Here is a 25,400-nt window from a genome sequence, read left to right as displayed (position 1 = left end):
CCCCTCCGGGTCTGCCACATACAACAACAAATCATCCGCATAGAGCGAGACCCGATGTTCCTCCCCTCCCCTTGTCAGTCCTCTCCACCCCCCTGAACCCCTCAGTGCCATCGCCAACGGCTCAATCGCTAATGCAAAGAGTAAGGGAGATAGGGGACATCCCTGCCTAGTACCTCGATGGAGCCCAAAATATTCTGACCTCCTCCCGTTTGTTACCACACTTGCCATCGGAGCTGAATAGAGCAGTTTTACCCACTTGATAAATCCCTCCCCAAACCCAAACCTTTCCAACGTCTCCCACAAGTATTCCCACTCCACCCTGTCAAATGCCTTCTCCGCGTCCAGCGCTACCACTATCTCCGCCTCCCCTTCCACTGCTGGCATCATAATCACATTTAACAATCTCCGGACATTTGTGTTAAGTTGGCGTCCCTTCACGAACCCCGTCTGGTCTTCATGGACTACCCCTGGCACACAGTCCTCTATCCTGGTTGCCAGGACCTTTGCTAACAGCTTGGCATCTACATTTAAGAGGGAGATAGGCCTGTAGGACCCGCACTGGACCGGGTCCTTGTCCCGCTTCAAAATCAAGGAGATCAGGGCCTGCGACATTGTTGGAGGCAGAACCCCCCCCTCGCGCGCCTCATTGAAGGCTCGCACCAGCACTGGACCCACCAAGTCCACAAATTTCCTGTAAAACTCTACCGGGAACCCATCCGGCCCCGGCGCCTTCCCCGCCTGCATCTGGCCTATCCCTTTAATTAGCTCCTGCAGCTCTATCGGCGCCCCCAACCCTTCCACCAGCTCCTCCTGTACCTTTGGGAACCCCAATTTGTCGAGAAAGTTCTTCATTCCCCCTCTCCTCTTCGGCGGTTCAGACCTATACAATTCCCTATAGAAGTCCCTAAAGACCCTATTCACCTCTTGCCCCTTCTGCACTACATCCCCACCCCTCTCTCTCACTCCCCCAATCTCTCTGGCTGCATCTCGCTTACGAAGCTGGTGCGCCAGCATCCTGCTCGCCTTTTCCCCGTACTCATACGCCGCACCCTGCGCCCTTCTCCACTGCATTTCCGCCTTCCTAGTGGTCAGTAGGTCGAACCTGGCCTGCAAGCTACGCCGCTCCCTTAATAGCCCCTCCTCTGGCGCCGCCGCATATTTCCTATCTACTTCTAGGAGCTCCCCCACCAGCCTCTCCCTTTCCTGCCTCTCCTTCCTCTCTCTGTGTGCCCTTATGGAGATCAGCTCTCCTCTAATCACTGCTTTCAAGGCCTCCCAGACCGTCCCCACCTGCACCTCACCTGTGTCATTCGTACCCAGATAGTTCTCAATGCCCGTTCTCACCCTTCTGCACACCTCTTCGTCCGCCAACAGCCCTACATCCAGGCGCCACAACGGGCGTTGGTCCCGCGCCTCCCCCATGTCCACGTCCACCCAATGTGGTGCATGGTCCGATATCGCAATGGCCGAGTACTCCGTGTCCTGCACTCTCGGTATCAGCCCCCTGTTCAATACGAAAAAATCGATCCTAGAGTACACTCTGTGGACGTGGGAGAAAAAAGAATACTCCCTCGCCCTAGGCCTACCAAATCTCCATGGGTCTACCCCTCCCATCTGCTCCATGAACCCCCTTAACACCTCTGCCGCTGCCGGCCTCCTATTCGTCCTGGAACTCGATCTATCCAGCCCAGGGTCTAACACCGTATTAAAGTCCCCTCCCATGATCAGGCCCCCTGCCTCCAGTCCCGGGATGAGGCCCAGCAGGCGCCTCATAAAACCCGCGTCGTCCCAGTTCGGGGCATACACATTTACCAGTACCACACTCTCTCCCTGCAGCCTACCCCTCACCATCACGTACCTGCCCTCCTTGTCTGCCACCACCTCTGCCGCCACAAACGACACTCTCTTTCCCACCAAAATCGCCACCCCCCGGTTCTTGATATCCAAGCCTGAGTGGAACACCTGTCCCACCCACCCCCTTCTCAGGCGGACCTGATCTGCTACCCTCAAATGAGTCTCCTGCAGCATTGCTACATCAGCCTTCAGTCCCTTCAGGTGTGAGAAGACCCTTGATCTTTTGACCGGCCCATTCAGCCCCCTTACGTTCCACGTGATCAATCGGGTCGCAGAGCGACCCGTCCCTACTCCCTGTCGATTAGCCATGTCTTGTCCCTTGCTCGCCCCGGGTCATCCCTTCTTTTCTGACCCGCTTCCCATCGCGATGGCCCCCCCCCCCCCCCCCCACCCCCCCCGGCTCTCCCCTTCTCGTCCCTGGTCTTTCTAGCAGCAACCCGGTGTCCCCCCCCAGTCCCCCCCCCCTTTCCCCCCCCCCCCCCCCCCCTGGCTAGGACCCCTCCTAGCCGCGATGTACCCCACATCGTACTCCCGAGAGTCAGCTGGTCTCCGCTGACCCGGCTGCTCCTGCCATATTCCGACTCCTCCCGGTTCACCCCATCTGCGCCCGTGAAAGATCCCCTTAAAACCCCCGAGAAAGACCCGCATAGTCAACCCGCTCCCCCCCGTCCCGTCTCCCCAACTTAACGATATAAATACAAATACCCAATGGCAACTAAATACATAAATACTTAACTACATACTTAAATAACAAAATAATTAACTAACTATCAACTAACAGTGTGCCCAACCATCACCCTCCATCAAACAGTATAAATAACCGCAGATAACCATAACCCGAAAAGAAAAAAAAGAACAAAAAAACCCCCCCAAGCACCCAAAGAAAAAGGGTAAGAGGGGTAAATAACTAAGGGAAATTGGAAACGGGAAAAAACACCCCATAAGAAGCCAACGACCCACAATAGAGATTTCAACAGTACAAATATACAGAAACACCCAACAACTCGAAACCTTCAAAATATTCAGAAAAGTCAACCGTTCGAGAAAAAACACCCCAAACACTCCACGAAACTGTTACCCAGTTCCGACCTGGCCTGAAAAAGAAAAGGGCCACTTGCACAATCCAGAGTCCCCCGGCGGCTACGACCGCCGGTGCTCCCAGGTTTTAGTTCGTGTCCAACTTTTCCTCTTGTACAAAGGTCCAGGCCTCCTCTGGGGACTCGAAATAATGATGTTGGTCCTTGTAGGTGACCCACAAGCGCGCCGGTTGCAACATTCCAAATTTGATCTTTTTCGCGTGTAGCACCGCCTTTGTCCGGTTGTACCGGGCCCGCCGCTTTGCCACCTCCGCACTCCAGTCCTGGTACACCCTTACCGTCGAGTTCTGCCACTTGCTGCTTTTCTCCCTTTTAGCCCACCTCAGGACTTTCTCTCGATCACTTAGCCGCTGGAACCGCACCAGCACCGCCCTCGGGGGCTCGTTTGCCCTAGGCCTCCTGGCCATGACCCGGTATGCCTCTTCCAATTCCAGGGGCGCCGGACCGGCCCCTTCCCCCATCAGGGAGCTCAACATCTCCGCCACATATCCCAGGAGATCCGACCCCTCCAGGCCTTCTTCCAGGCCCAGGATCCTCAAATTTTTCCTCCTCATCCGAGTGTCCAGCTCCTCGAAGCGGCTCTGCCACTTCATGTGGAGTGCCTCGTGCACCTCCACCTTTGCCCCGATGACTGTGGCCTCCTCCTCCCTCGCGGCCATCTCCTGCTGCAGATCTTTAATCGACGCCTCTTGGATCGCCTGGGCTCCCACCAACCTGGTGGCCGTCGCGTTCATGGACTCTAAGAGTTCCACTTTCATCTCCGTGAAAAAACGGAGGAGAGCGGCCTGCTGCTCCTCCGCCCATTTCTTCCACTCCTCCGGTGCACCGCCGGCCGCCATTTTGATTTTCTTCCCCCGCTTTTTTTGGGGAGCTGCTGCCGTTTTTCTTGCCGCTCCACTCCGGGTACCGACCATAAAATCGGTCTAGTTCTCCTCAGGGGACCTTCCCCCACCGGGATTCGTTTTTTCAGCGCCGTTGGGGCCCTCCAATTGGCCCAAAAACACCTTTGTTGCAGGAGCTTCCAAATGTGCGGCTTAGCTAGTCATAGCCGCAACCGGAAGTCTCACAATATCCCATCTAACGCACCTTGCATAAGGCAAAACCCCCCATAAAATGCGCCATGCAGTAGCCAAAACTCCCCATAGAATGAACCATGCAGTAGGCACAACTCTCCGTCTAACGCACTGTGCTGTAGACAATACTCCCCATAAAATGCGCCATTCGATAGGCACAACTCCCCATAAAATGCGGCGTGGAACATGAACAACTCCCCGTAAAAGTAACTACAGTAGGCACAACTCACCATAAAATGCGGCGTGGAACATGAACAACTCCCCGTAAAAGTAACTACAGTAGGCACAACTCACCATAAAATGCGGAGTGCAATAGGCACAACTCCCCGTGTAACGCTCCGTGCAATAGGCACAACTCCCCGTGTAACACGCCGTGCAATAGGCACAACGCCCCATGTAACGCGCTGTTCAATAGGCACAACTCCCTTGTAATGCACTGTGCAATCGGCACAACTCACCGTGTAACACGCCGTGCAATAGGCACAGCTCCCTGTGTAACACGCCATGCAATAGGCACAAATCCCCATGCATCGCGCCGTGGAGTAGGCAAAGATCCCCATTAAATGCGCCATGTAATAGGCAGAGCTCCCAGTGTAACACGCTGTGCAGTAGGTGCAGCTCCCCATGTAACATACCGTCCAGTAGGCACAACTCCGCGTGTAACACGGCGTTCAAAGGCACAGCTCCCCATGTAACATACCGTCCAGTAGGCACAACTCCGCGTGTAACACGGCGTTCAAAGGCACAGCTCCCCATGTAGTGCGCTGTGTAGTAGAAACAACTCCCCGTCTAAGGCGCTGTGTAATAGGCACAGCACCCCATGTAATATGCCGTGCAATAGGCACAGCACCCCATGTAATATGCCGTGCAATAGGCACAGCACCCCATGTAATATGCCGTGCAATAGGCACAGCACCCCATGTAATATGCCGTGCAATAGGCACAACTCCCCGTGTAACGCACCATGCAGCAGGCACAGCTCCCCGTGTAACGCACCATGCAGCAGGCACAGCTCCTCGTGTAACACACATGCAATAGGCACATCTACCCGTATAATGCGCCGCGCAGTAGGCACAGCTCCCCATGTAACACAGCGGGCAGTTTCAGATTGTTATTTTACAATCATACTCACGCATTATTATATCCAGGATGATCCAGGTCATGGCAGATGGCTCCAGTCATCAATATCACCAAGTCTGTCAAACTCAGTTTCTCCTGTTCATGTGCAATGAAAACAAATGTGATACATTTACTGGTTGGTATAGAAAATTAGGAGGAGCCTATTTTTTCATCTCTGAAGGCTGGGTCCAGTTCCAGCTCCAAACACAGGGATTGAAGTGTTGTTTCGTCTCTCACGCTGTACCACAAGCTGATGAGGTGGTTTAAACTGCTGGTACAATCAAAGCACAGACAGCAACATTGATGCAAAAGGAATATGCATTCCACTGGCCACAAGCGCCACACTGACCACCGTGCATAGCCACTCAAAATCTGTACTTGTAACTGTGTTGCTGACTGCAGATCTCTCTGATATTGAGGAAAGTCAACGTATGTCAACACAGGCAGACAACCAAAGGCCACCCATAGCTTGAAACATATACCAAACATAATCTTTACTCTGAGCTTGTGACCAGGAAAGAAGAAATGCAATTACGGATATGGTCATGATCGTATTTAACCTGGGCCTCAATTCGTCACATACCTGAAGGTTGCACAGGTGTATCATGCCGTACATCATCTGTGTCACACAGAAACAGTGTCGGAAATTGTGGAAAGGATTATTCCGGTAGTTCTCCTGAATGCTGAGCTGGATGCACAATATAAAAAGGGGTCTAATTAGTACAAGTGGTATTTTGTCAAGAATTCTCCTGTCCTATAAATCTAGATCCTTTGCGAGATGTATGCTTCCGCCAAGTACTGCTGCTCTGGCACCACATGGTTATCCTGAAGTCTGTACTTCTGAGTCCGGACTGTTAGCAAGGGGTCTGTGAGGGAGGGAGGTCAAGGAGAAAGATAAAGAATTTAGGGTGGGCTTGTCAGACAGAGTCACGAATGACAGCCAACAAGGCAGTTAAACAAAGAGAAAGAGGTGCACAGCTACTAGACACTGCAAAAAGTGTTGGGTGAAAACAAATTGCCCTAAAGAGATGCAGAGACCGGCAAATGAGGGACAAAAACCAGAAAGAAACAGGTCAGTGGGCATGTCTGTGTGGGTTTCCACCGGGTGCTCCGGTTTCCTCCCACAAGTCCTGAAAGACGTGCCTGGGGGCAGCATGGTAGCACACGTGACTAGCACTGTGGCTTCACAGTGCCAGGGTCCCAGGTTCGATTCCCCGCTGGGTCATTGTCTGTGCAGAGTCTGCACGTTCTCCCCGTGTCTGTGTGGGTTTCCTCCGCATGCTCCGGTTTCCTCCCACAGTCCAAAGACGTGCAGGTTAGGTGGATTGGCCATGCTAAATTGCCCTTAATGTCCAAAAAAAGGTTAGATGAGGTTATCGGGTTATGGGGATAGGGTGAAAGTGCGGGCTTAAGTGGGTTGGTGCAGACTCGATGGGCAGAATGGCCTCCTTCTGCACTGTATGTTCTATGTATTACTATCTATGCAGGTGAATTGGACATTCTGAATTCTCCCTCAGTATACCCAAACAGGCGTTGGAATGTGGCGACTAGGGGATTTTCACAGTGACTTCATTGCAGTGTGTTAATGTAAGCCTACTTGTGACAATAACAAAGATTATTATTATTATTGTTCTTTATACCCATTTGGAAACAAATGGTCTCATTAGCGATAGACAGCATGATTCTGTGAAGGGGAGGTCGTGCCTCACTATCTTGATCGAGGTTTTTGAGGAGGTGACAAAGATGATTGATGAGGGGAGGGCAGTGGATGTTGTTTACATGGACTTCAGTAAAGCCTTTTACAAGGTGCCTCATGGCAGACAGATACAAAAGGTGAAGTCACACGGGATCTGGTCTGGAGGGTGCAGAGAGGCTGAATAGACTCGGACTGTTTTCTTTTGAAAAACATTTTTTTATTCTTCTTTTTCACATTTTCTCCCAAATCTACACCCAACAATAAACAATAGACTCGGGCTGTTTTCATTAGAACGGGCAATTGAGGGGTGACCTGCTAGAGGTCTGCAAGATTATGAGGGGCATGGATAGAGTGGATGGGCAGGCACTCTTTCCCTAGCTGGAGGAGTCAGTCACCAGGGGGCATAGGTTTAAGGCTCGTTGGGCAAAGTTTAGAGGCGATGTGCGAGGCCGTTTTTTTTTTACACAGATGCTGATAAGTGCCTGGAACGCATTGCCGGGGAGGTTGTGGCAGCAGATACATTAACGGCGTTCAAAAGGATAGGATGGGTATAGATGGCCCATTGGCCAAGGTTGTTAACATGACCAGTACAGGCTTGGAGGGCTGAAGGGCCTGTTCCTGTGCTGCATTGTTCTTTGTTCTTCAAAATGCAGGCAAACTCTGTCTGTTATAGCCCCCAGGGGGTGACACGATTAAACTCCCCGTGGGGCTCGTGGAGTACGAGCTCGCCCTCTGAGTGACGGAGGCTCAACAGCGGGCTCACTAATTCCCTGAGATAAAAACGAGCTCAAGAAGGCATCTCGGGATGGTCCCACCTGGGACCTGGACTGTTACTTTGTTATTGTGTTTCCTAGTGTGAGTAGGAAATAAACTATTCCTCATTGACTGCAATACTGTCTTCCTGATCTGTCAGGAGCATCTGTCTGACATTCTTTCTCTGTTTAGTTGATCAAACATCACTCGGCGAAGCGTGTTTACAATGGTTAACATTTGCTATCGGCTCCAACTGTGCAGTTGACAGCCTGAAATGATCCAGAACTGTCACTAGGTGGTCAATACAGAGATTGGGGGCTGCATTCTCCACACCCCGATGCCGAAATCACGTTTGGCGACAGGGCGGAGAATCCAGTTCGTACACAAAATCGGGGCAGGCACCGTTTCCGCTCTTCTCCGCCCCCCGAAAAGCGGTGTACTCAGGAAGAACGCTGCGCTGAGTATCCACCGCCTCAGGCCATTGCCCGAGGCCCGTCCCGCTATTCTCCGTCCCCGACCGGCCAAATTCCCAATGGCGTGGTTCCAATCTGGTCCTCCCATTCAGAACCTCGTGTGACTCAGTCCGGAGCCGCCACAGACGGGGGAGGGCTGATCGGTGGGCGGGGGGGGCTTCATTTGGGGTTGGGGGCAATATGTGCAGGCGGTCCGGGGCGAGTGAGCGGCCGATGCGGGGCACTATTTCGGCGGTCCAGGTCCGCGGGCGGAGTCCGCCATGGTGCACGGCATGGCCACTGCATGCGCATGCGCGGCCTCTGATCCAGAAGTGCGGGGGCCCGTATCGGCAGCTAGAGCTGCGAATTCTACAACAGCTGCCTGCTGGCCCCCTGCGATGCTGTGAATATGTGGCCTTTTGACGGCCGTTTTCCTGGCGTAAAAGACCACGGACGGGATTCTCTGATCCTGAGGCTAAGTGTTGATGCCGTCGGAAACGCCGTTGCGTTTCTCGACGGAGTCAACACGGCCCCAGGATCAGCAATTCTGGCCCCGACAGGGGGCCAGCAGGGCACTGGAGTGGCGCACTCCGCTCCAACTGCTGATCTGGCCGTGAAATGGGCGCCGGGGGATGTGCGCATGCGCAGTGGGTCTGGCGCGAACCCGCACACGCGCATTCCCACCGGCGTGATTTCCGCACATGCGCGTGGTGTCTCCCTTGTCCGCGCCGGCCCCGACACAACATGGCGCAGGAGTACAGGCGCCGGCACGGAAGAAAGGAGGCCGGGAGACAGAGAGGCCGGCCCACCTATCGGTGGGTCCTGATCACAGGCCAGGCCACATCAGAGGCACCCCCCCCTCCCCCCGGGGTCGGATACCCCCTCACAGGCCGCCCCCGGACCCTTCAACGTTGAGGTCTGCTGACTCAGAGCATGTTAGAACGGAGCCGGCGGGACTCGGGTTTCTTTTTTCCGGCCGCTGGGCCCATCCGGGCCGGAGAATCTCGGGGGGGGGGGGGGGGGGGGGTTGCGTAGAGCGGCCGCCGACCGGCGCTGTGCCGACCACGCCAGCCCCAATGGTGCCGATTTTCCGCTCTGCAGAGAATCTACCCGGCGCCGGGTCGGAGAATCCCGCCCCACAGTTTTCACAATGACGTGGGGGAGATAGTCCCAAAAACGGAGAATCCAGCACTGGGTCTTCCAGTGTGGCTTGAGCTTTAGGATTAGTTAGCTTCCTTGACGGGTTAAATGGTAAATGTGATACCCAGTGTGGCACATAGACAAATCGGGTTCTCGCAAGTAGCACACACTGACTGGTTAACTGAGGCTGGGATTCCTGTGAAATGGAACAGGAAATTCAGAAATGTGCCAGACATGGAAAAGTGCAGCTTAGCAGCTCGTGCGATGGACAACATATCTGACAATTCAGTACTCCCTCAAGTGTTGCACCAACCACCAGTCTAGATGGCAACTTAGCTCCCAGAGGTCTACACTGACTGACTCAGAGGTGAGAGAACTCTTGACTGAGCAAAGCTGATACCAGAAGGAGAATGGTTTTATTTGCAGCAGCCTATCAGTTCCGCCTCCCAGAGTTTTGATGCCTAATTGTGTCAAAGATCCCAAATATGGCCAGTTGAAGAGGAGGACTGTTATTTAAGTGGAATTGTTAGGGTGCATGCAGCAAACCTCTCCAGGCCTAAAACATCCAAATTCATAAAAATGGCAAAAGAACCAGAGGTGGGGATAAGATCAAGCATCAGATTAAGCCCAGGATGAGGTGCAATGCCTTTTCTTGTCAGGTTGGATCTTGCATGTCTCTGTGGAGACCATGAATTCGAGCAAGCAACGAGATGGACTAAGGATTTGCCCTGTCCGCTCTGCGCTTTGGCTTTGTAACTTGAAGAATATTTTTTTTTTAAAAATAGGTGGGAGATGAGGAGCAATTTATTGTCTAGATCTGGGACGCACAGCGTGAAATACTTTTAAAATGTAATTGTGAATATATCTGAAAAGAAAAAGTTTCCAAGGCTATGGGGAAGGAGACGAAGAGAGGACTAACCGGATTCTTCTTTCAAAGAGCATGGTGGACTTAATGGCCTCCTGTTGATAGAATCATAGAATGCCTATAGTGCAGGAGGAGGCCATTTGTCCCATTGAGTCTGCACTGATCCTCTGAAAGAACACCCTACTGAGTGCCACGCCCCACCCTACCCCTGGAACCCCACCCAATCTATAGACACTAAGGGACAATTTAGCATGGTCAATCCACCTAACCTACGCATCTTTGGACTGTGGATGGAAACTGGAGCACCGTGAGGAAACCCACACAGACACAGGGAAAAGGTGACACTCACCCAAGACTCCGGAATTGAACCCAGGTTCCTGGCGCTGTGAGGCAGCAATGCTAACCATTGTGCCACCACACTGCCTTCTGCTGAATTATTCGATAATTATTCCTATTTGAAATAATCACTACTGAGGGCGGGGATGAGCAAATAGAAATCCAAGACGAAGCAGAGGGTTAATTTTGTTTTAAACTGCATCACATTTATGTCAAGTGGCAATCAACAATGTATTCAAGTATGGAGACGTTCTGGGTCAACGAATGATAGAGCCACTTGACCTGTTAGCTCTGTGAAAAGCATCAGTGACAGGAGATTATAAAACACGGCAATCTGTTTGAGAAAGCTCTACAATGTTTTTAAGCAACCTTGGGTAAGCTGCTTCATCACGTGGCATCCTTCATAACGCAGATTCACTGTGAAACTGAAAGCCAATCTCCTGAAAGCTAAAGTACCCCCTGCTGTTCTGGTGAGAGAGGAGCACCCCCTGCTGCTCTGGTGAGAGAGGAGCACCCCCTGCTGCTCTGGTGAGAGAGGAGCACCCCCTGCTGTTCTGGTGAGAGAGGAGCACCCCCTGCTGCTCTGGTGAGAGAGGAGCACCCCCTGCTGTTCTGGTGAGAGAGGAGCACCCCCTGCTGTTCTGGTGAGAGAGGAGCACCCCCTGCTGCTCTGGTGAGAGAGGAGCACCCCCTGCTGCTCTGGTGAGAGAGGAGCACCCCCTGCTGCTCTGGTGAGAGAGGAGCACCCCCTGCTGCTCTGGTGAGAGAGGAGCACCCCCTGCTGTTCTGGTGAGAGAGGAGCACCCCCTGCTGTTCTGGTGAGAGAGGAGCACCCCCTGCTGTTCTGGTGAGAGAGGACACCCCCTGCTGTTCTGGTGAGAGAGGACACCCCCTGCTGTTCTGGTGAGAGAGGAGCACCCCCTGCTGCTCTGGTGAGAGAGGAGCACCCCCTGCTGTTCTGGTGAGAGAGGAGCACCCCCTGCTGTTCTGGTGAGAGAGGAGCACCCCCTGCTGCTCTGGTGAGAGAGGAGCACCCCCTGCTGCTCTGGTGAGAGAGGAGCACCCCCTGCTGTTCTGGTATTTCCTACATCAGTTGTATCCAGTTTGTTCCAACAACTCAAAACACACCAAATAAATGAAATAGATTTAACCTAATTTCATGTAGTTCCCCTTATAACCAACAGACCACCTGTCGATTAAGCTTGAGCAATTTGTTGGTCACAGAAGTGAAAGGCCAGTTCATTTTCCAATTGGCAGCATTAAACATTTCTGCAACTTCCCCATCAGCTTGTGCGCGGAAAGTAGATACTGAATGGAGTTAGAGTTCTGGGCACGGGTGTGATCATTCCCAGCCCTTCAGGGCTGGCAGGTAGTGTAAGCACATTCTCTGCTCCCTCTTGGTGCAGAATAAACAAGTTATTGGGGACGGGGAGACTTTCATCAACCTTCACAGCTCCCTGGGCCACAAGCTGTTACAAGCTATGATATTGTGACTAACCATGCTTTACCTCAAGGGCAGCAAACTCACCAGCCAGCGTTTCAGGATGATGGGGTTCATGTTAAACTCGTGCACCAGTCCCAGATCATGGTACATGTACTCCAGACAGCTGAGCATCTGCCAGTAATGATAAAACAGTTACTCCGTGCTCAAACACGTTGTGCGTTAAATATGATGCACTATCGCTGTGTGTGTCAAAAGATTTCCACTCCTGATATTATAGTGGAGACATTCAGCAACGTAAAACACAGGAATGTCACTCAAACACACCTGTACGGTAACTCCTGCTGGTCAGTCTGCCAAGGATGATCTTTACTATTATAGGTTGCCATCTGACAGGGATGCTTCTATTGGATGTGGTCTCCCATTGTGCAAGTACTTGAGAGGGGGGGGCACTGAAATTATCCTCGGAATTCTGCTGGGTGCCTCTGGCAGTGTGGTGGAGAGGCTGTGAAGGGCCTTGTGGAAAATAGCTTCCACCATCAGCAGGACGAACCCCTCCGGGACTAATTTGCAGGAGCCTGCTGCTAGAAACCTGGGGGGCGGGAAGCGGAGTAATGCAAGGTTCTATATGTTTCCCAATTAACATGAGCGGGTGGTGCAATGCGAGTATGGACATGCTGGGTGACTGATGGTAGAATTGTGGGTTTGGAGGTCCAGAGTTGATAACCTGTCTCAAATTGTATCGTACAGGCAACATTGTGATGACTGCCTGTGTAATATTTGCACATATCAAGAGTTATGAGGAAAGACTGGAGAGACTTCAGTTTTAGGCATATCAGATGTGATCATATGGTGCTTAATAAGGTTGTAAATATGACAGAAAGGGTTAATTGCTGTATTACTTTAAAATAGCAGTGGGGGATAACGACAAGGGACCACCGGTTTAAGTGGAAGGTAACTTTGTGATTGGTATCTAAGAGTCTTCCTACAGAGTAGACTCCAGGTGGGGTGGTGGAGCTGAAAACCATGAATTATTCATGAAACAATGCATGCAGCAATGGGGTGTTTGTATGATTTGTTTGGGTGGAGGTGTTAAGATAGCCTGCATGGCCCTCATCATCCATACAAAACAGTCTCATCTAGAATTAAAATAGGGTAAGTTGAATGTGCCCCTATGGAAGGGCCCATGATAAAGAATTATGTGATATATGATTGTTCCACGATTGCTGAATCTGCGACATAAAAATAAGGGCATTTTGGCACAACCACAGCTGACACATTTACCATTGCACAACAAAAATACAATCAATCATTGGACAGAAGACTGAAAATCTCCTGAATGTGATTGTTCAGAGCCAATAGTCCGATCCTTTTCACCTCTCTTAAGCTGACAGAGTCTCTGTAATAAAGTGACTACCTGTATTACTGAGATTGTTCATATTAACTCATTGATTTGTGCCTGGCTCACTGGTGACCAGCAGTGCCCCAGAAAAGGCAGCTTCACAGTACCTCATTGTACTCCCAGTGCCAGACATCGAAGGTTGGCTTCTTCAGTGCTTCAATTGTCTCCTGGGATAGTGTGTACTGTCAAAACATCGAACACGTGTCTCATTTTAGAAAAGCAATAAGAATAAAACACGGGCAGTAATCGATTTCCCCCAAGTGGGTCAGACACATGGCAGTGCCGGCAGGAGTTTTATTGTACATTCGCTCAAGGGGAGGGGAACACACAGGGAAATAGATTGTCGCTATTCATCTGGTGAGAGAGGTACAGCTTAAGAGGAATCACTATCTGCATCAAAGAAGTGTCATTCACCTGAGGAAGAAGCTGTGCTCCGAAAGCTAGTGATTCAAAACTAACCTGTTAAACTTAAACCTGGTGTTGTAAAACTTCTTACTGTGCATCAAAGAAAACAAACTAAATTCTAGCCTCTTGCACATCCCCTTCCCCCTCCCTTCGATCCAATGGTAGCCATATCTTCAACCATCTAGTGGGCAAGCTCCAGAATTCCCCGCCCGAAATCATTTGTACATGCCTCCATCTCTCTCTCCTATTTTAAAACACACCTTAACATGTACTGCTTAACCAGCTATATTGTGTAGCTCACTGTCAATGTTACCTGATCATGCTCCTTTGAACCATACTGCTATGGTTGGACGATGGTAAGCTCAGTTGGTCGGACAGCTGGTTCGTGATGCAGAGCGAGGTCAACAGTGTTGGTTCAATTCCTGCACCGGCTGAGGCCCCACCTTTTCAACCTTGCCCTTCGCCTGAGGTGTGGTGATCCACAGGTGAAATCACCACCAGTCAGCTCTCCACCTCAAAGGGGAAAATTGTCCTCAGAGCCTGTGGTGACACTAACCGCCACACTGTTTATTCTGTTCGAGGTACTAGATAAATGCAAGTTGTGCTTATAGCACTGGTGGAAGTCAGAGATTGGAATAAACAAAGCATGGAGGGATTGAAAAGCAAGGGTGAAAATTTTAGAACTTAGGGCATTATTGAAAAAGGAGCCAGTGTGGATCAGAGTGCACTGAACTGATGATTGAATGGGACTGATAGTAAGTTAGTACAGTTTTGGATGTGCTAGGAATATGGGTGGGTTCGATTAGATTAGTCAATTTGTAAAATCTGCAGCTTCAGGTTAAAAAGTTCCTTTCCTGTGCTTTATGTTGTACAGCTGAGCTTCCAGAAGGTGGCGCATCGACATTGTTTCAACCTCTGCTGAGCAACTCCGTAGGATTTTCACGCCAATGTGGGAGGCGAAACTCAGGCAGATGGACATGTAATTCTGCACCATTGGCCAGCGTGGTATTGCCTGGGAGGGTGGATTGGGAGTGGAATGCTCCCTGCCTGCCAATTCCCAGAGGCTGACCACTTCGGGCCCCACCCTACCTCCACTCCCACATACAGGCCTAGCTGCAGAGGGGCTGCCCCTCCACAATATTACCTGGTAACTGGGGCCGTTAAGAATTTTCAAAAAGGGGCAACACGGTAGTTCAGTGGTTAGCACTGCTGCCTCATGGCGCTGAGGTCCCAGGTTCGAACCCAGCAGTGGGTCACTCTCCGTTTGGAGTGAATGAATGAAATGAAAATTAAATTCCCCGTGTTTCCGTGGGTTTCGTCCCCACAACCCAAAGATGGGTTGGTGGATTGGCCACACTAAATTGGCCAATTGGGTACTCTAAATTTAGGGAAAAAAAGAATGTTTTAAAAATTACCTCAAGATGCCTTCTTTCCACACCCCCTCCCCACCTTCTCTCTCTCTCTCTCCCCCCCCCCCCCCCCCCCATCTGCAACATTAGCTCCTTTGCTGGAGGGTTTTCTATTGATCATTCAGCATAGCAAGCCTGGTTGCCAACCTTTTTTGGATGGTGACTGAGCCCTCTGACCCCTGATTAACCATTCAAGTCAAAATTACTCTAGGATGACTGCTGCCAAAAGTGTGGTCTTGGGGCCCACAATTGATGTTGACATCGCCCCAAAGTGCAAAGGCCCTGCTCCTAGTCTTTGAAACAGACTCACCATTTTTACACACACCGCCAAGTTCAGAATAAAATAGCACGTTCACCGATGCTTGGACAGGGAGGCAGAGACAGAAAGGATGGTGCATATATGTGAGGGACAGACCGAGACTGATCAGGCTGTCGTTATATTACTGGTATCCTTCCTAACTGCAGGCAATGCATTCAACCTGGGAGCATGAGTTCCATCAGGGAATGTACATTTCATGGGGAATGGTACATTTCACGGGGGATACTTCATGCGCAGAGAGTTCATTTAAAAATTATATATTTTTATTCAAGAATTTTCCATTATATATATATATAACACCAAAACACATCCCACCTAAATAACACCCACAAATCACACACCCCCGCACTGAAAAATAAAATCAACCCCCTAGACCCCACTCCCCTGTTGCTATATTTATTTGGTTATAAATACGGTGGTCAATATGGTCCCCTTCCTTAATCCTAATTATGTTTACACTTAGAGTCGCCAGGTATCTTTCGATACCGCCACAAGGTTCAAACCCGAATACTGATCAAAGAGCCAATACACCAGTTAGTTCAAAGTCAATACTATTTATTTACACACACAGTAAGATTTACTCATGCACAAAGTACTACAAACTAAACTATCTCTAACACTAACGCCTATACTTAACTTTGGGTGCCCACTCAGTCAGAGGAACAATGGCCGTTGTTCGGATCTGAGGTTGTTGGGTTCGAAGAGGTACAGGAGAACAGCTAAGGTTGTCCGTCTGGTAGCGAGCGTTGACCTTGAACTTACTTACAGCTGGTGGAAGGGTCTCTCCGCTTTGAGAGCCAATTCCAAGAGAGCGAATCTCTCGTGGGGGTTCCTTCTTATACCTGGAGGGGCTTCACGTGCTTTTAGGCGGGCCTTAAACTTGGCCCCAATTAATTGGGCTGCTTCTCAATCATTGCTATCTATCTTGACCAATAAAGGGGTGGGTGCCCTGATGGCTGGGCGTGTCTCTGGTGGCCGTTGGCCTGGCTTTGTTTGTGTCTTCAGTTGGGGAACTGGCGCCAGGATGTCTGAAACAGTATTGGTTGCTTGAGTGTCTTTCCTTTGTTCCCGGAGATGGGCCATCAATATGCTATCGACCTATAGTTTCAATTCCGTCTGGGAGCTGTCTCTCCAATATGCATGCAGGCTCTGTGCCTGCTTGTTTTCCTGACATTATCCACAGTTCCCTACATTCTTTGCGAGCGTCCATTTTGTATTCTGGAAGTGGCCATCCCAGATGGCTACACCCCCCTTTAGCAACTAACGGTGACCAGCTCTTTGAAATACAGAACAGTGGGTAGCACTGTTGCTTCACAGCTCCAGGGTCCCAGATTCGATTCCCGGATTGGGTCACCGTCTGTGCGGAGTTTGCACGTTCTCCCCGTGTCTGCGTGGGTTTCCTCTGGATGCTCCGGTTTCCCCCCATAAATCCCGAGAAACGTGTTGTTAGGTGAATTGGACATTCTGAATTCTCCCTCTGTGTACCCAAACAGGTGCCGGAATGTGGCGACTAGGGGCTTTTCACAGTAACTTCATTGCAGTGTTAATGTAAGCCTACTTGTGACAATAAAGATTATTATTGTAAACGGCTGCCATCTTCAGTAGAGCACCTCAATTGCCACCTTCACTGTGTACTTGGGGGGAAACTTCCCCCACCCCCTCATAGACATCAGCCTTGTCCCGAACATACAAAAATGGAGTCCCCGCCCATGGAGCTCCCCAGAGGGGCCACCAAGGAACTGTTCCTGGCACAAATTGGCATTGCCAGGTTGGCACTGGCAGAATTGCAGCCTCTCCCAACTTATCTTGATGCCCCTGGTGATTTCCCCTCAACTGATTCCCATTCTTAAGTGTGATGAATGTAAGAAATTGTTATATATTGTATTGTTACGTGAATTAGACATTCTGAATTCTCCCTCAGTGTACCCGAACAGGTGCTGTAGTGTGGCGACCAGGGAATTTTCACAGTAACAATGTTAATGTAAGCTTACTTGTGACACTGAAGGTTATTATTATCATGTTCTCTATTAAGGTACTGAATGCTGATAAACAGATGTGTAGTTTAAGATCTTTGTGAGACTTGCAAGATTAGAAAACAAAAGTACACAGTTATATACTACATCTCATTGAGATCAATCCCTCCTTTGTGCTTCTCTCTCGTCCATACTTTTCTCAGCAGCACAATTTAAGAGTTGAAATAAATAAATGTGGGCCAGGAAGAAAGATCTTCTTCCTTTGATTCTGAAGTTTAATCCATTTCCTGGGATCAAACCTCCACCTCCATAAAAAGAGCCTTTACTGGGGCTGAGAAGTAGACTATCCCTGTGGTCGGGGATCAGAACCACCCCTTCCGCACACCGCCCCTAACCCTCACATTTCCAGTAGCAGCTGTAGGCTTTCCATCTAGGGCTGCAGATGAGGCCTGTTCCTTGCCAAACTGGAAGGTAAGCCTGCCAATCAGACTCAACTCAGGAATCTTGGTGTGAAAATAAGCTTTAGAGTCAAAACCTGTCTCATACAACCATAAACTGCGTCGGTTCATGGACTCCCAAGATGCCTGCCTTTTTCGCAGCCCTGTGGAGTCCCTGGGCCATGAGTCTGTAAGATGCTTTACGCTGCACCCCATTTTCAGTTTTATGAAAAACCTTTTGTTGTAGTTTTGTTTGCTCTTCAGCCCCATTATCCTGATCTACAGACAGAGAGGGAGGACCTCCTCATGAACATGATCCCGGGCCTGGCCAAACTTGCCATAAACAGGTCCAGGCAGCAGGCAACTGGGGGGGGGGGGGATCATCTGATCGAACTGTCTGAGTGCGGCTACATTTGTTTTATTTTATAAATTTAGAGTACCCAGTTGTTTTTTGTTTTTCCAATTAAGGGGCAATTTAGCATGGCCAATCCACCTAACATGCACATCTTTGGGTTGAGGGTGTGAAACCCACGCAGACATGGGGAGAATGTGCAAACTCCACACGGACAGTGACCCAGGGTCGGGATTCGAACCCGGATCCTTAGCGCCACAGTCCCAGTGATATCCACTGTGCCACATGTCGCCCTTTGCGGCTACATTCGTGACCAGGTGTTCCTGGAGAGGGAGCACGTGGTGTCCATGGGAACCATTGAGACCTTCCATGTTCACTGCTTCCTGCAGGCACTGTGGTGCTCTACTGATCCTTTTTTTAAAATATTTTTATTAGGGTATTTGCAATTCTTATAATGATAACAATAACAGCGACATAAACATGGTACCAGAAACATTTCCACCCCCATCACAATCTTCACACACCCCAACCATAAAACAACAATCCGGCCCTCTCTCCCCCACCCCCCTTGAAATTCTGCTTCTGCTGACATTTTAATTTTCCCTGAGAAAGTCGACGAACGACTGCCACCTCCGGGAGAACCCTAACATTGACCCTCTTAAGGCGAACTTTATTTTCTCAAAACTGAGAAACCCAGCCATGTCACTAACACAGGTCACTACACTCGGGGGCTTCGAGTCCCTCCACATTAATAAGATCCGTCTCTGGGCTACCAGGGAGGCAAAGGCCAAGACGTCGGCTTATTTCACCCCCTGGACTCCTGGCTCTTCCGACACTTCAAAGATCGCTACCTTTGGACTCGCCACATGTGTTTGAGTACCATGGACATCGCCTTAGCGAAACCCTGCTAAAACCCTTTAAGCTTCGGAAACTACTGACCCTTTTAACCACATTTTAGTTTGATGCTTTACATTTCATTTGTGATTCTTTTTTGTTTAAGACAGTATCCCTTTTAAAGGGGCTGTTCCTCCAACTTGTCCCTCAGTTTATTTAATTTTGATTATTTGGTTTCCATCAAAATAGTTGGGAGTCAAAACCCGAACGGCCGGGTCCCCCGTGTGAAACTCCACCTTCATCCACCCATGTAACTCGCCTACCAGGATCCAGGTAACTTTCTCACACACTAACACATTAGTGTCCAAGTTGGAATTTATCCAGAGAGCCGTGCAGACGAAGAAAGTCCCATGTTTTATGCGAGTTAAAGTTTATTGTTTACAGAGACACACATTACAAACATTCACCTACCTGAAAGCCCAACAACCACACAGTTGGCCTCCAAAGTTTTAGTCTATTTAATTGATCATTCATTTTGTAAATCATTCTTAAACCAGGAACAGTGATAAAAGGAATTTGAACAAAATCAATGAGATTCCAAACCCATTACTTTAACCACTCGGCCACATGCACAAGTCAGTTTATACCAATGGAAAAGAAACGTAGGCAATTAAATTGGCTTTAACAGCCTTGAACTAGAGAGTGAATGCAATCTATGCAGATTTCCGCTAAGACTTTGTTCAACAATAAAAAGACAGAAGACATGCCAGGTCATTAGGTTGGACAAGCCGTTTCCTGATAATTCAGTATTCGACTTAAAGAATGGAATTATCCATTAATGTCAATTAAGCAGCATAGCAAAGTAGAAATTAATGCAAAAAGTTTTGAATTATCAAATAATTCAAAATAAATGGCTTTGAATGATGGATTGCACCAGAGGAATGAAGTGGACATTAATCAAAGCTATGCTAGTGTGGTAGAAGTTATTAATCAGATTTCATTCTGGTGTGCTGTACCCAATTTTGGCCAACTGACAGAAAGGATCTGCTTTTGGAAGGATACAGAAATGAGGATGCAGTGAAGGTAATTCCAGCTTTTGCTGAAGATCGATCTCGGGTCTGAAATATTACGCCAGACTTTCTTCACTGAGGCGGGTAGATTAAGTTGGCTTGGAGGACAGGCCTCGGTTTCAAAGGCCCTATTTTTGCTTCAGAGAGTCAAGGACAGCATAGAATCCGGCCCGCTGACCCAGGAGGCAGATCGTGGGAATCTACACTTTGTTTGGGGGGGGGGGGGGGGGGGGGGAAAGAGGGGGGGGGGGGGGCAAGTGCCATGGCAGGCTGGTTAGAACATCATCCCCATTGTTTTAGAAGGGCCCTCTAGTTCTCACCCCTCACGCATTCCCCATGCCCCTCACCTCACCTCCACAGCCATTCACCTCGTATCCATTACAGGTAGATCTTAGGAGCCACATGAAGATGAAACAAAAATTCCAATAAGAAAACTCTCGCTCACACACTTGATGCTGAAAAGAAATTGAAACACATGCAAAGACTTCAAATCCCTGCAAGTGTTCAATTGGTTTTAAAAGCAACTTTCTATTCAACAAACACAAGGAAAACTAATCCTATAATAACCTCTTTCAATGGTCAATGAAAATTGGAAATCAGCATTCCTACTGAGCTAAATGCTTTGGTAAATTTTGATACTCAGCCAAGCATTCATTTTTTTCAATTAAGGGGCAATTTAGCGTGGCCAATCCACCTACTCAGCACATCTTTTGGTTGCAGGGGCGAAACCCACGCAAACACGGGGAGAATGTGCAAACTCCACACGGACAGTGACCCAGAGCTGGGATCAAACCTGGGACCTCGGCACCGTAAGGCTGCAGGGCTAACGCACTGTGCCACTGTACTGCCCCAGCCAAGCATTCATATCTCAGTCATAATAACATCCCTTAGGAAATGTCAACAAAGAACTCTATTGAAACTGCAGGAACAGATTTTTTTCTCTTTAACATATTGGCTTGTTAAGCAAAGCAGTCCAGCAGTGGATTTAAAAAAAAACTTTGAATTAAAAAAAAAAAGACTGTTTCAGCCCATTGCTTCATGTTTAAAAGGCTGGGGATTTTTAAAAAACTCAAGATCATGACACAGACAGATCGTGTTCATCCTTCACAGTATTTATGTCTACTCCATCAATTTGGGACTCCCACATTACAGGATTGAAGGACCTTGGAAGAACAAAAATGGTGTGTTTGAATTCAGCACTAATTTCAAATGGCTGTGATGAGTTTGAGTTCCCCCACCCAAGAGATTCAGGCCCCGCTTCATTCCCACATCTGTGAAATGTGGAATCTGTCAGAAATGGGGTTAGGCCCACCACTTTAAAAGCTCTCCAGAGTTAGTTGTCTCCAAATAAACAAGGCCCATTAAGTCTGTTGCACTGTCTACAGACCGTCTGAGTATTTCCAGGATTTTCTGTTTTTATTTCAGATTCCAACATCTGCAGTGTTTTACTTTTGTGAAGTTAAAATGTGCTTGTTTTAGAACCCCATCCTGTCAGGATCTTGAAACCTCAGAGTAAAGAATAACGACAAAGGAGTCATATACAAAAGGGAGCCGAGTTAAAGATGAATCGAGGGAGGCAGAGGCAGAGAAATACTGTAGAGAGATAAAGAGATAGATGGAACTCCTTCACCCAAAGAAAGGGTCAAAGATTTGTGCAATAATTTAACAAGATAAATAAAGTGGAGATTACTAAGTTCAGTAAACAGAAATAATGAATAATTTAACATTTGGTGAGAAAGTATACAGGTGGGAGTGAGATCTATCTAAACGAGTTGTTTTGTTTATGCCTTTTCCTGTTTCAAAGTTATGCGCTTACACAAAATATTGGGGGAGGGGGCATTGACCTCTAATACACATTCCTGATTTGATGACTGCATTAATCACATTGGTCAATGAAGTAAGCACGAGTACAGATTCCAATTAAAAACTGCATTTGAATTCAAAGCGACACTATATCAGCGTTTGATGTTCTGTATTATCTCAGCACAGCAAACATCTCAATAAGAATTCTTCAGATCTGTAAACAAACGCCCACTTAATATAAACCAAATGTAAAATTTGCACTGCTTCAATCTACTTTTATTTGAGCTCGGTTTGCAATAATTGGAACTTGATTCTTCATTATTTTGCTCAATAATAAATGTTTGAACCAGCTGTAAATTAAACCAGAAATGAGGAACAAGGTGAGGTGACGGAGAAACAGTGACAGACATTTATTTTAAAAGGGGCAATGTAGCGTGGCCAATCCACCTACTGGGCACATCTTTGGGTTGTGGGGGTGAGACCCATGCAGGCACGGGGAGAATGTGCAAACTCCACACGGACAGTGACCCAGGGCCGGGATCGAACCCGGGTCCTCGCACCGTGAGGCAGCAGTGCTAATTGCATCACCGTGCCGCCCCCTGCAGTGGCAGACATTTGGGGAGACATTTCATAACTCACAACAGAGATAGATTCCATGGAGGAAGGAATACTCGAGAAAGATGCACCGTCCATGTCTAACGAATGAAGCATAGGGTGATATCAAATGAAAAGAAACAATGTACAATATTGGAAATTAGTGGTAGCTCAGGGGAATGGGGAAACCTTGAAAACCAGCAAAGGATGATTAAACAAAACAGAAAGAAATTAGAGTATGAGAGAAAACTACTGTGAAGTATATAAACAGACGGTAAAAGCTTCAAGTGTATAAAAAGGAAAAGAGTAGCTAAAGTGAGCATTGCTCACCAGAGTTTGAGGCTGGGGAATTAATAATGGGAAATGAGGAAATGGCAGTGGCAAGTATTTTGTATCCATCTTTGCAGTAGAAGACACAAAAGGTATCACAAGAAAGTAAAAGGTATAGAGGCAAAGGGGAAGGAGGAACTGAAAGAATCCCAATCAAGTAACAGGAATACTAATGGGACTTAAGGCTGACAAGTTCCGTGGACCTTATGACCTGCCTCCAAAGGTCATTAAAAGAAATGGCTAGGAAATTTTGGAAAAGTGACAGTGAATTGGAAAACCGTAAATACCTCTGTTCCAGAAAGGGGGGAGACAATAGGAAAACTATAGAGCAATTAGTCTAATCTTGTCATTGGGAAAATATTAGAATCCATTGTTAAAGAGGTAGTCACAAGGCATTGGAAAATGATAGAAGCATGGGGTGGGATTTTCTACACCCTACCTCCCCCGGCGTGTATTTTTGTGGTGTTGCCGACCCGCCATTAGTCAATGGCATGAACATCTGGAAAGTCCTGCCGATAGTGCCTCAAATCCAAATATCCAAATACCACGGGCTGGATTCTCCGCAGCCCTGCGCCAATATCCCGGCAGGCATGGGGGCGGAGAATCCACTTTCACAGCATAAATCGGGCCAGGCGCTGGTCCGGTGATTCTCCGGGCCCCGAAATTTGGCATTTCCGCGGAGTACACCAGAGGCCCGCCCAGCAATCCTCCGCTCCCGATCTGCCAAGTTCCTGATGGCGTGGAACTAACCACCTATTGCCGGTCAGGATGCTGGCGTGGCGACTGCGGACTCAGTCCGCTGCCACTCTGGTCAGGGGGGGGGGGGGGGAGCGGAGGTCAGGGGGCTCCTTATAGACAGTCGGGCGGTTTGAGGGTCGGGCGTGGGGCCGATCGGGAGGGGGGTCTCTTTTCTCTGTGCGACTCCGCAGTCTGAGTCTGCCATGAAGCTCGGCGCAGCCGCTGGAGGCCGCCGCCGTGCGCGGACTCCGAACCGGAAGTGCGGGGGCCCGTATCCGCAGCAAAATCTGCGTGATTCACTCCGGGTCCCTGCTAGCCCCCTGCAGGGCTTAGAATTTGTTCAACTTTTCGTCAACAATTTCTGGAGTAAAACTCCACCGTTTTTACACCAGCATGGGGGACATAATAATAATAATAATAATCACTTATTGTCGCAAGTAGGCTTCAATGAAGTTACTGTGAAAAGCCTCCAGTCGCCACATTGCGGCGCCTGTTTGAGGAGGCCGGAACGGGAATTGAACTGGCACTGCTAGCCTTGTTCTGCATTACAAGGCAGCTGTTTAGCCCACTGTGCTAAACCAGCCCCTCAGTTGTGACCAGACATTTTTGGAATGTGCTGTGCATCAATTTTAACTGAGAAAAATAAAAGAATAACTTACCTAGACACTGCGGTACGGTGCTGCACGAGTTATCTGCTTTGCTGCTTGCATGCAGCCAATTCATGTGCCCTAAGTGACCATGCACCGCACTGAAACTATCCTTAGTGACGGCCTCCAGCGGCCTGACCTGAAACCCGGCAAGTTTGAAACCTGGCATTGCCTTAGTCAAGAGGTTGCCGGGTTTGAGACTTTACCTGGACAATTGGGCAGAGACAACATGGTTCTGTGAAAGGGAAATCATCTTTGGCAAGTTTATTAGAGTTCTTTGAGGATGTAACAAGCCGTGTGGATAAAGGGGAACCAGTATTTGGATTTCCAAAAGGCATTTGATAAAGGTGCCACAGGTTACTTCATAGGATGAGAGTTCATGATGTTAGGAGCAAGATATTAGCATTGATAAAGGATTGGCTAACTAACAGGAAGTCAGGATAAGTGGGTTATTTTCAGGCCGACAAACTCTCATGGAGTGCCACAGGGATCAGTGCTGCAGCCTCAACTACTTACAATCTATATTAATGGCTTGGATAAAGCCAAGTTTATTGATGATATGAAGATAGATGGAAAAGGAAGTTGTGAAGAGGCTACAAAATAGGATATAGAAAGTGAGTGGACAAAACCTCAGCAGATAGAGTTGAGAAGATGTGAGATTGTCTATATTGGTAGGAAGAATAGAAAATCAGAATATTATTTAAACGAAGAGATACTGGAGAATTGTGCAGGACAGAGGGACCTGGGTGTCCTTGTACATGAATCACAGGATGTCAGTATGAAGAGATAGAAAGTAATTAAGAAGGCAACATGAATGATGGAGTATAAAAGTAAGCAAGTCTTGCTACACCTGAACAGAGCATTTGGTGCTCCTAATGTACAGTATACATATTTTGATCACCTTACTTAAGGAGGGTCATATTTCATTGGAAGCTAAACTGATTCCTAGGATTTACTTCTGAAGGTTTAACATGTTGGGGGGTGGGGGTGCACTTGACATGGTGGATGTTGAATATTTCCCCTTGTGGGGGAATCTAGAACAAGCAGGTTGAGTCCCAAAACCTCCCCTTTAGGACAGAAATGCGGAGGAACTTCTCTCAGCGGGCTGTTGGTGTTTGGAATTCTCTTCACCCGTGTGGAGGGTGGGTCATTGAATATATTCCAGGCTGTTAGATTTTTCATTGATAAATGAGTCAAAATTTGTGAGGGACAGGCAGGAAAATGGAGTTAAGGCCACAATCAGATCACCCTATAAAATCAA

At 48.6% G+C, this 25,400-nt stretch overlaps 1 protein-coding gene across 2 annotated transcripts in view; it reads right to left on the bottom strand.

The window, feature by feature from the left end:
- LOC119954520 (high affinity cGMP-specific 3',5'-cyclic phosphodiesterase 9A) overlaps nt 1–25,400 on the bottom strand; it is a 78,624-nt gene that overhangs the window by 19,830 nt on the left and 33,394 nt on the right. For both annotated transcript variants that reach the window (XM_038779812.1, XM_038779813.1), the window contains exons 9-12: nt 13,336–13,410; nt 11,914–12,000; nt 5,727–5,831; nt 5,157–5,239 (exon numbers count right to left, since the gene is read on the bottom strand). In XM_038779812.1, coding sequence (XP_038635740.1) covers nt 5,157–5,239; nt 5,727–5,831; nt 11,914–12,000; nt 13,336–13,410 — 350 coding nt within the window. The remainder of the gene's footprint in view (nt 1–5,156; nt 5,240–5,726; nt 5,832–11,913; nt 12,001–13,335; nt 13,411–25,400) is intronic.

The sequence above is a fragment of the Scyliorhinus canicula genome, chromosome 19 (genome assembly GCF_902713615.1).
Source record: "Scyliorhinus canicula chromosome 19, sScyCan1.1, whole genome shotgun sequence".
Classification (NCBI taxonomy): domain Eukaryota; kingdom Metazoa; phylum Chordata; class Chondrichthyes; order Carcharhiniformes; family Scyliorhinidae; genus Scyliorhinus; species Scyliorhinus canicula.
The sequence above is the reverse complement of the archived record's forward strand: the minus strand, read 5'-3'. Positions and strand labels throughout refer to the sequence as shown.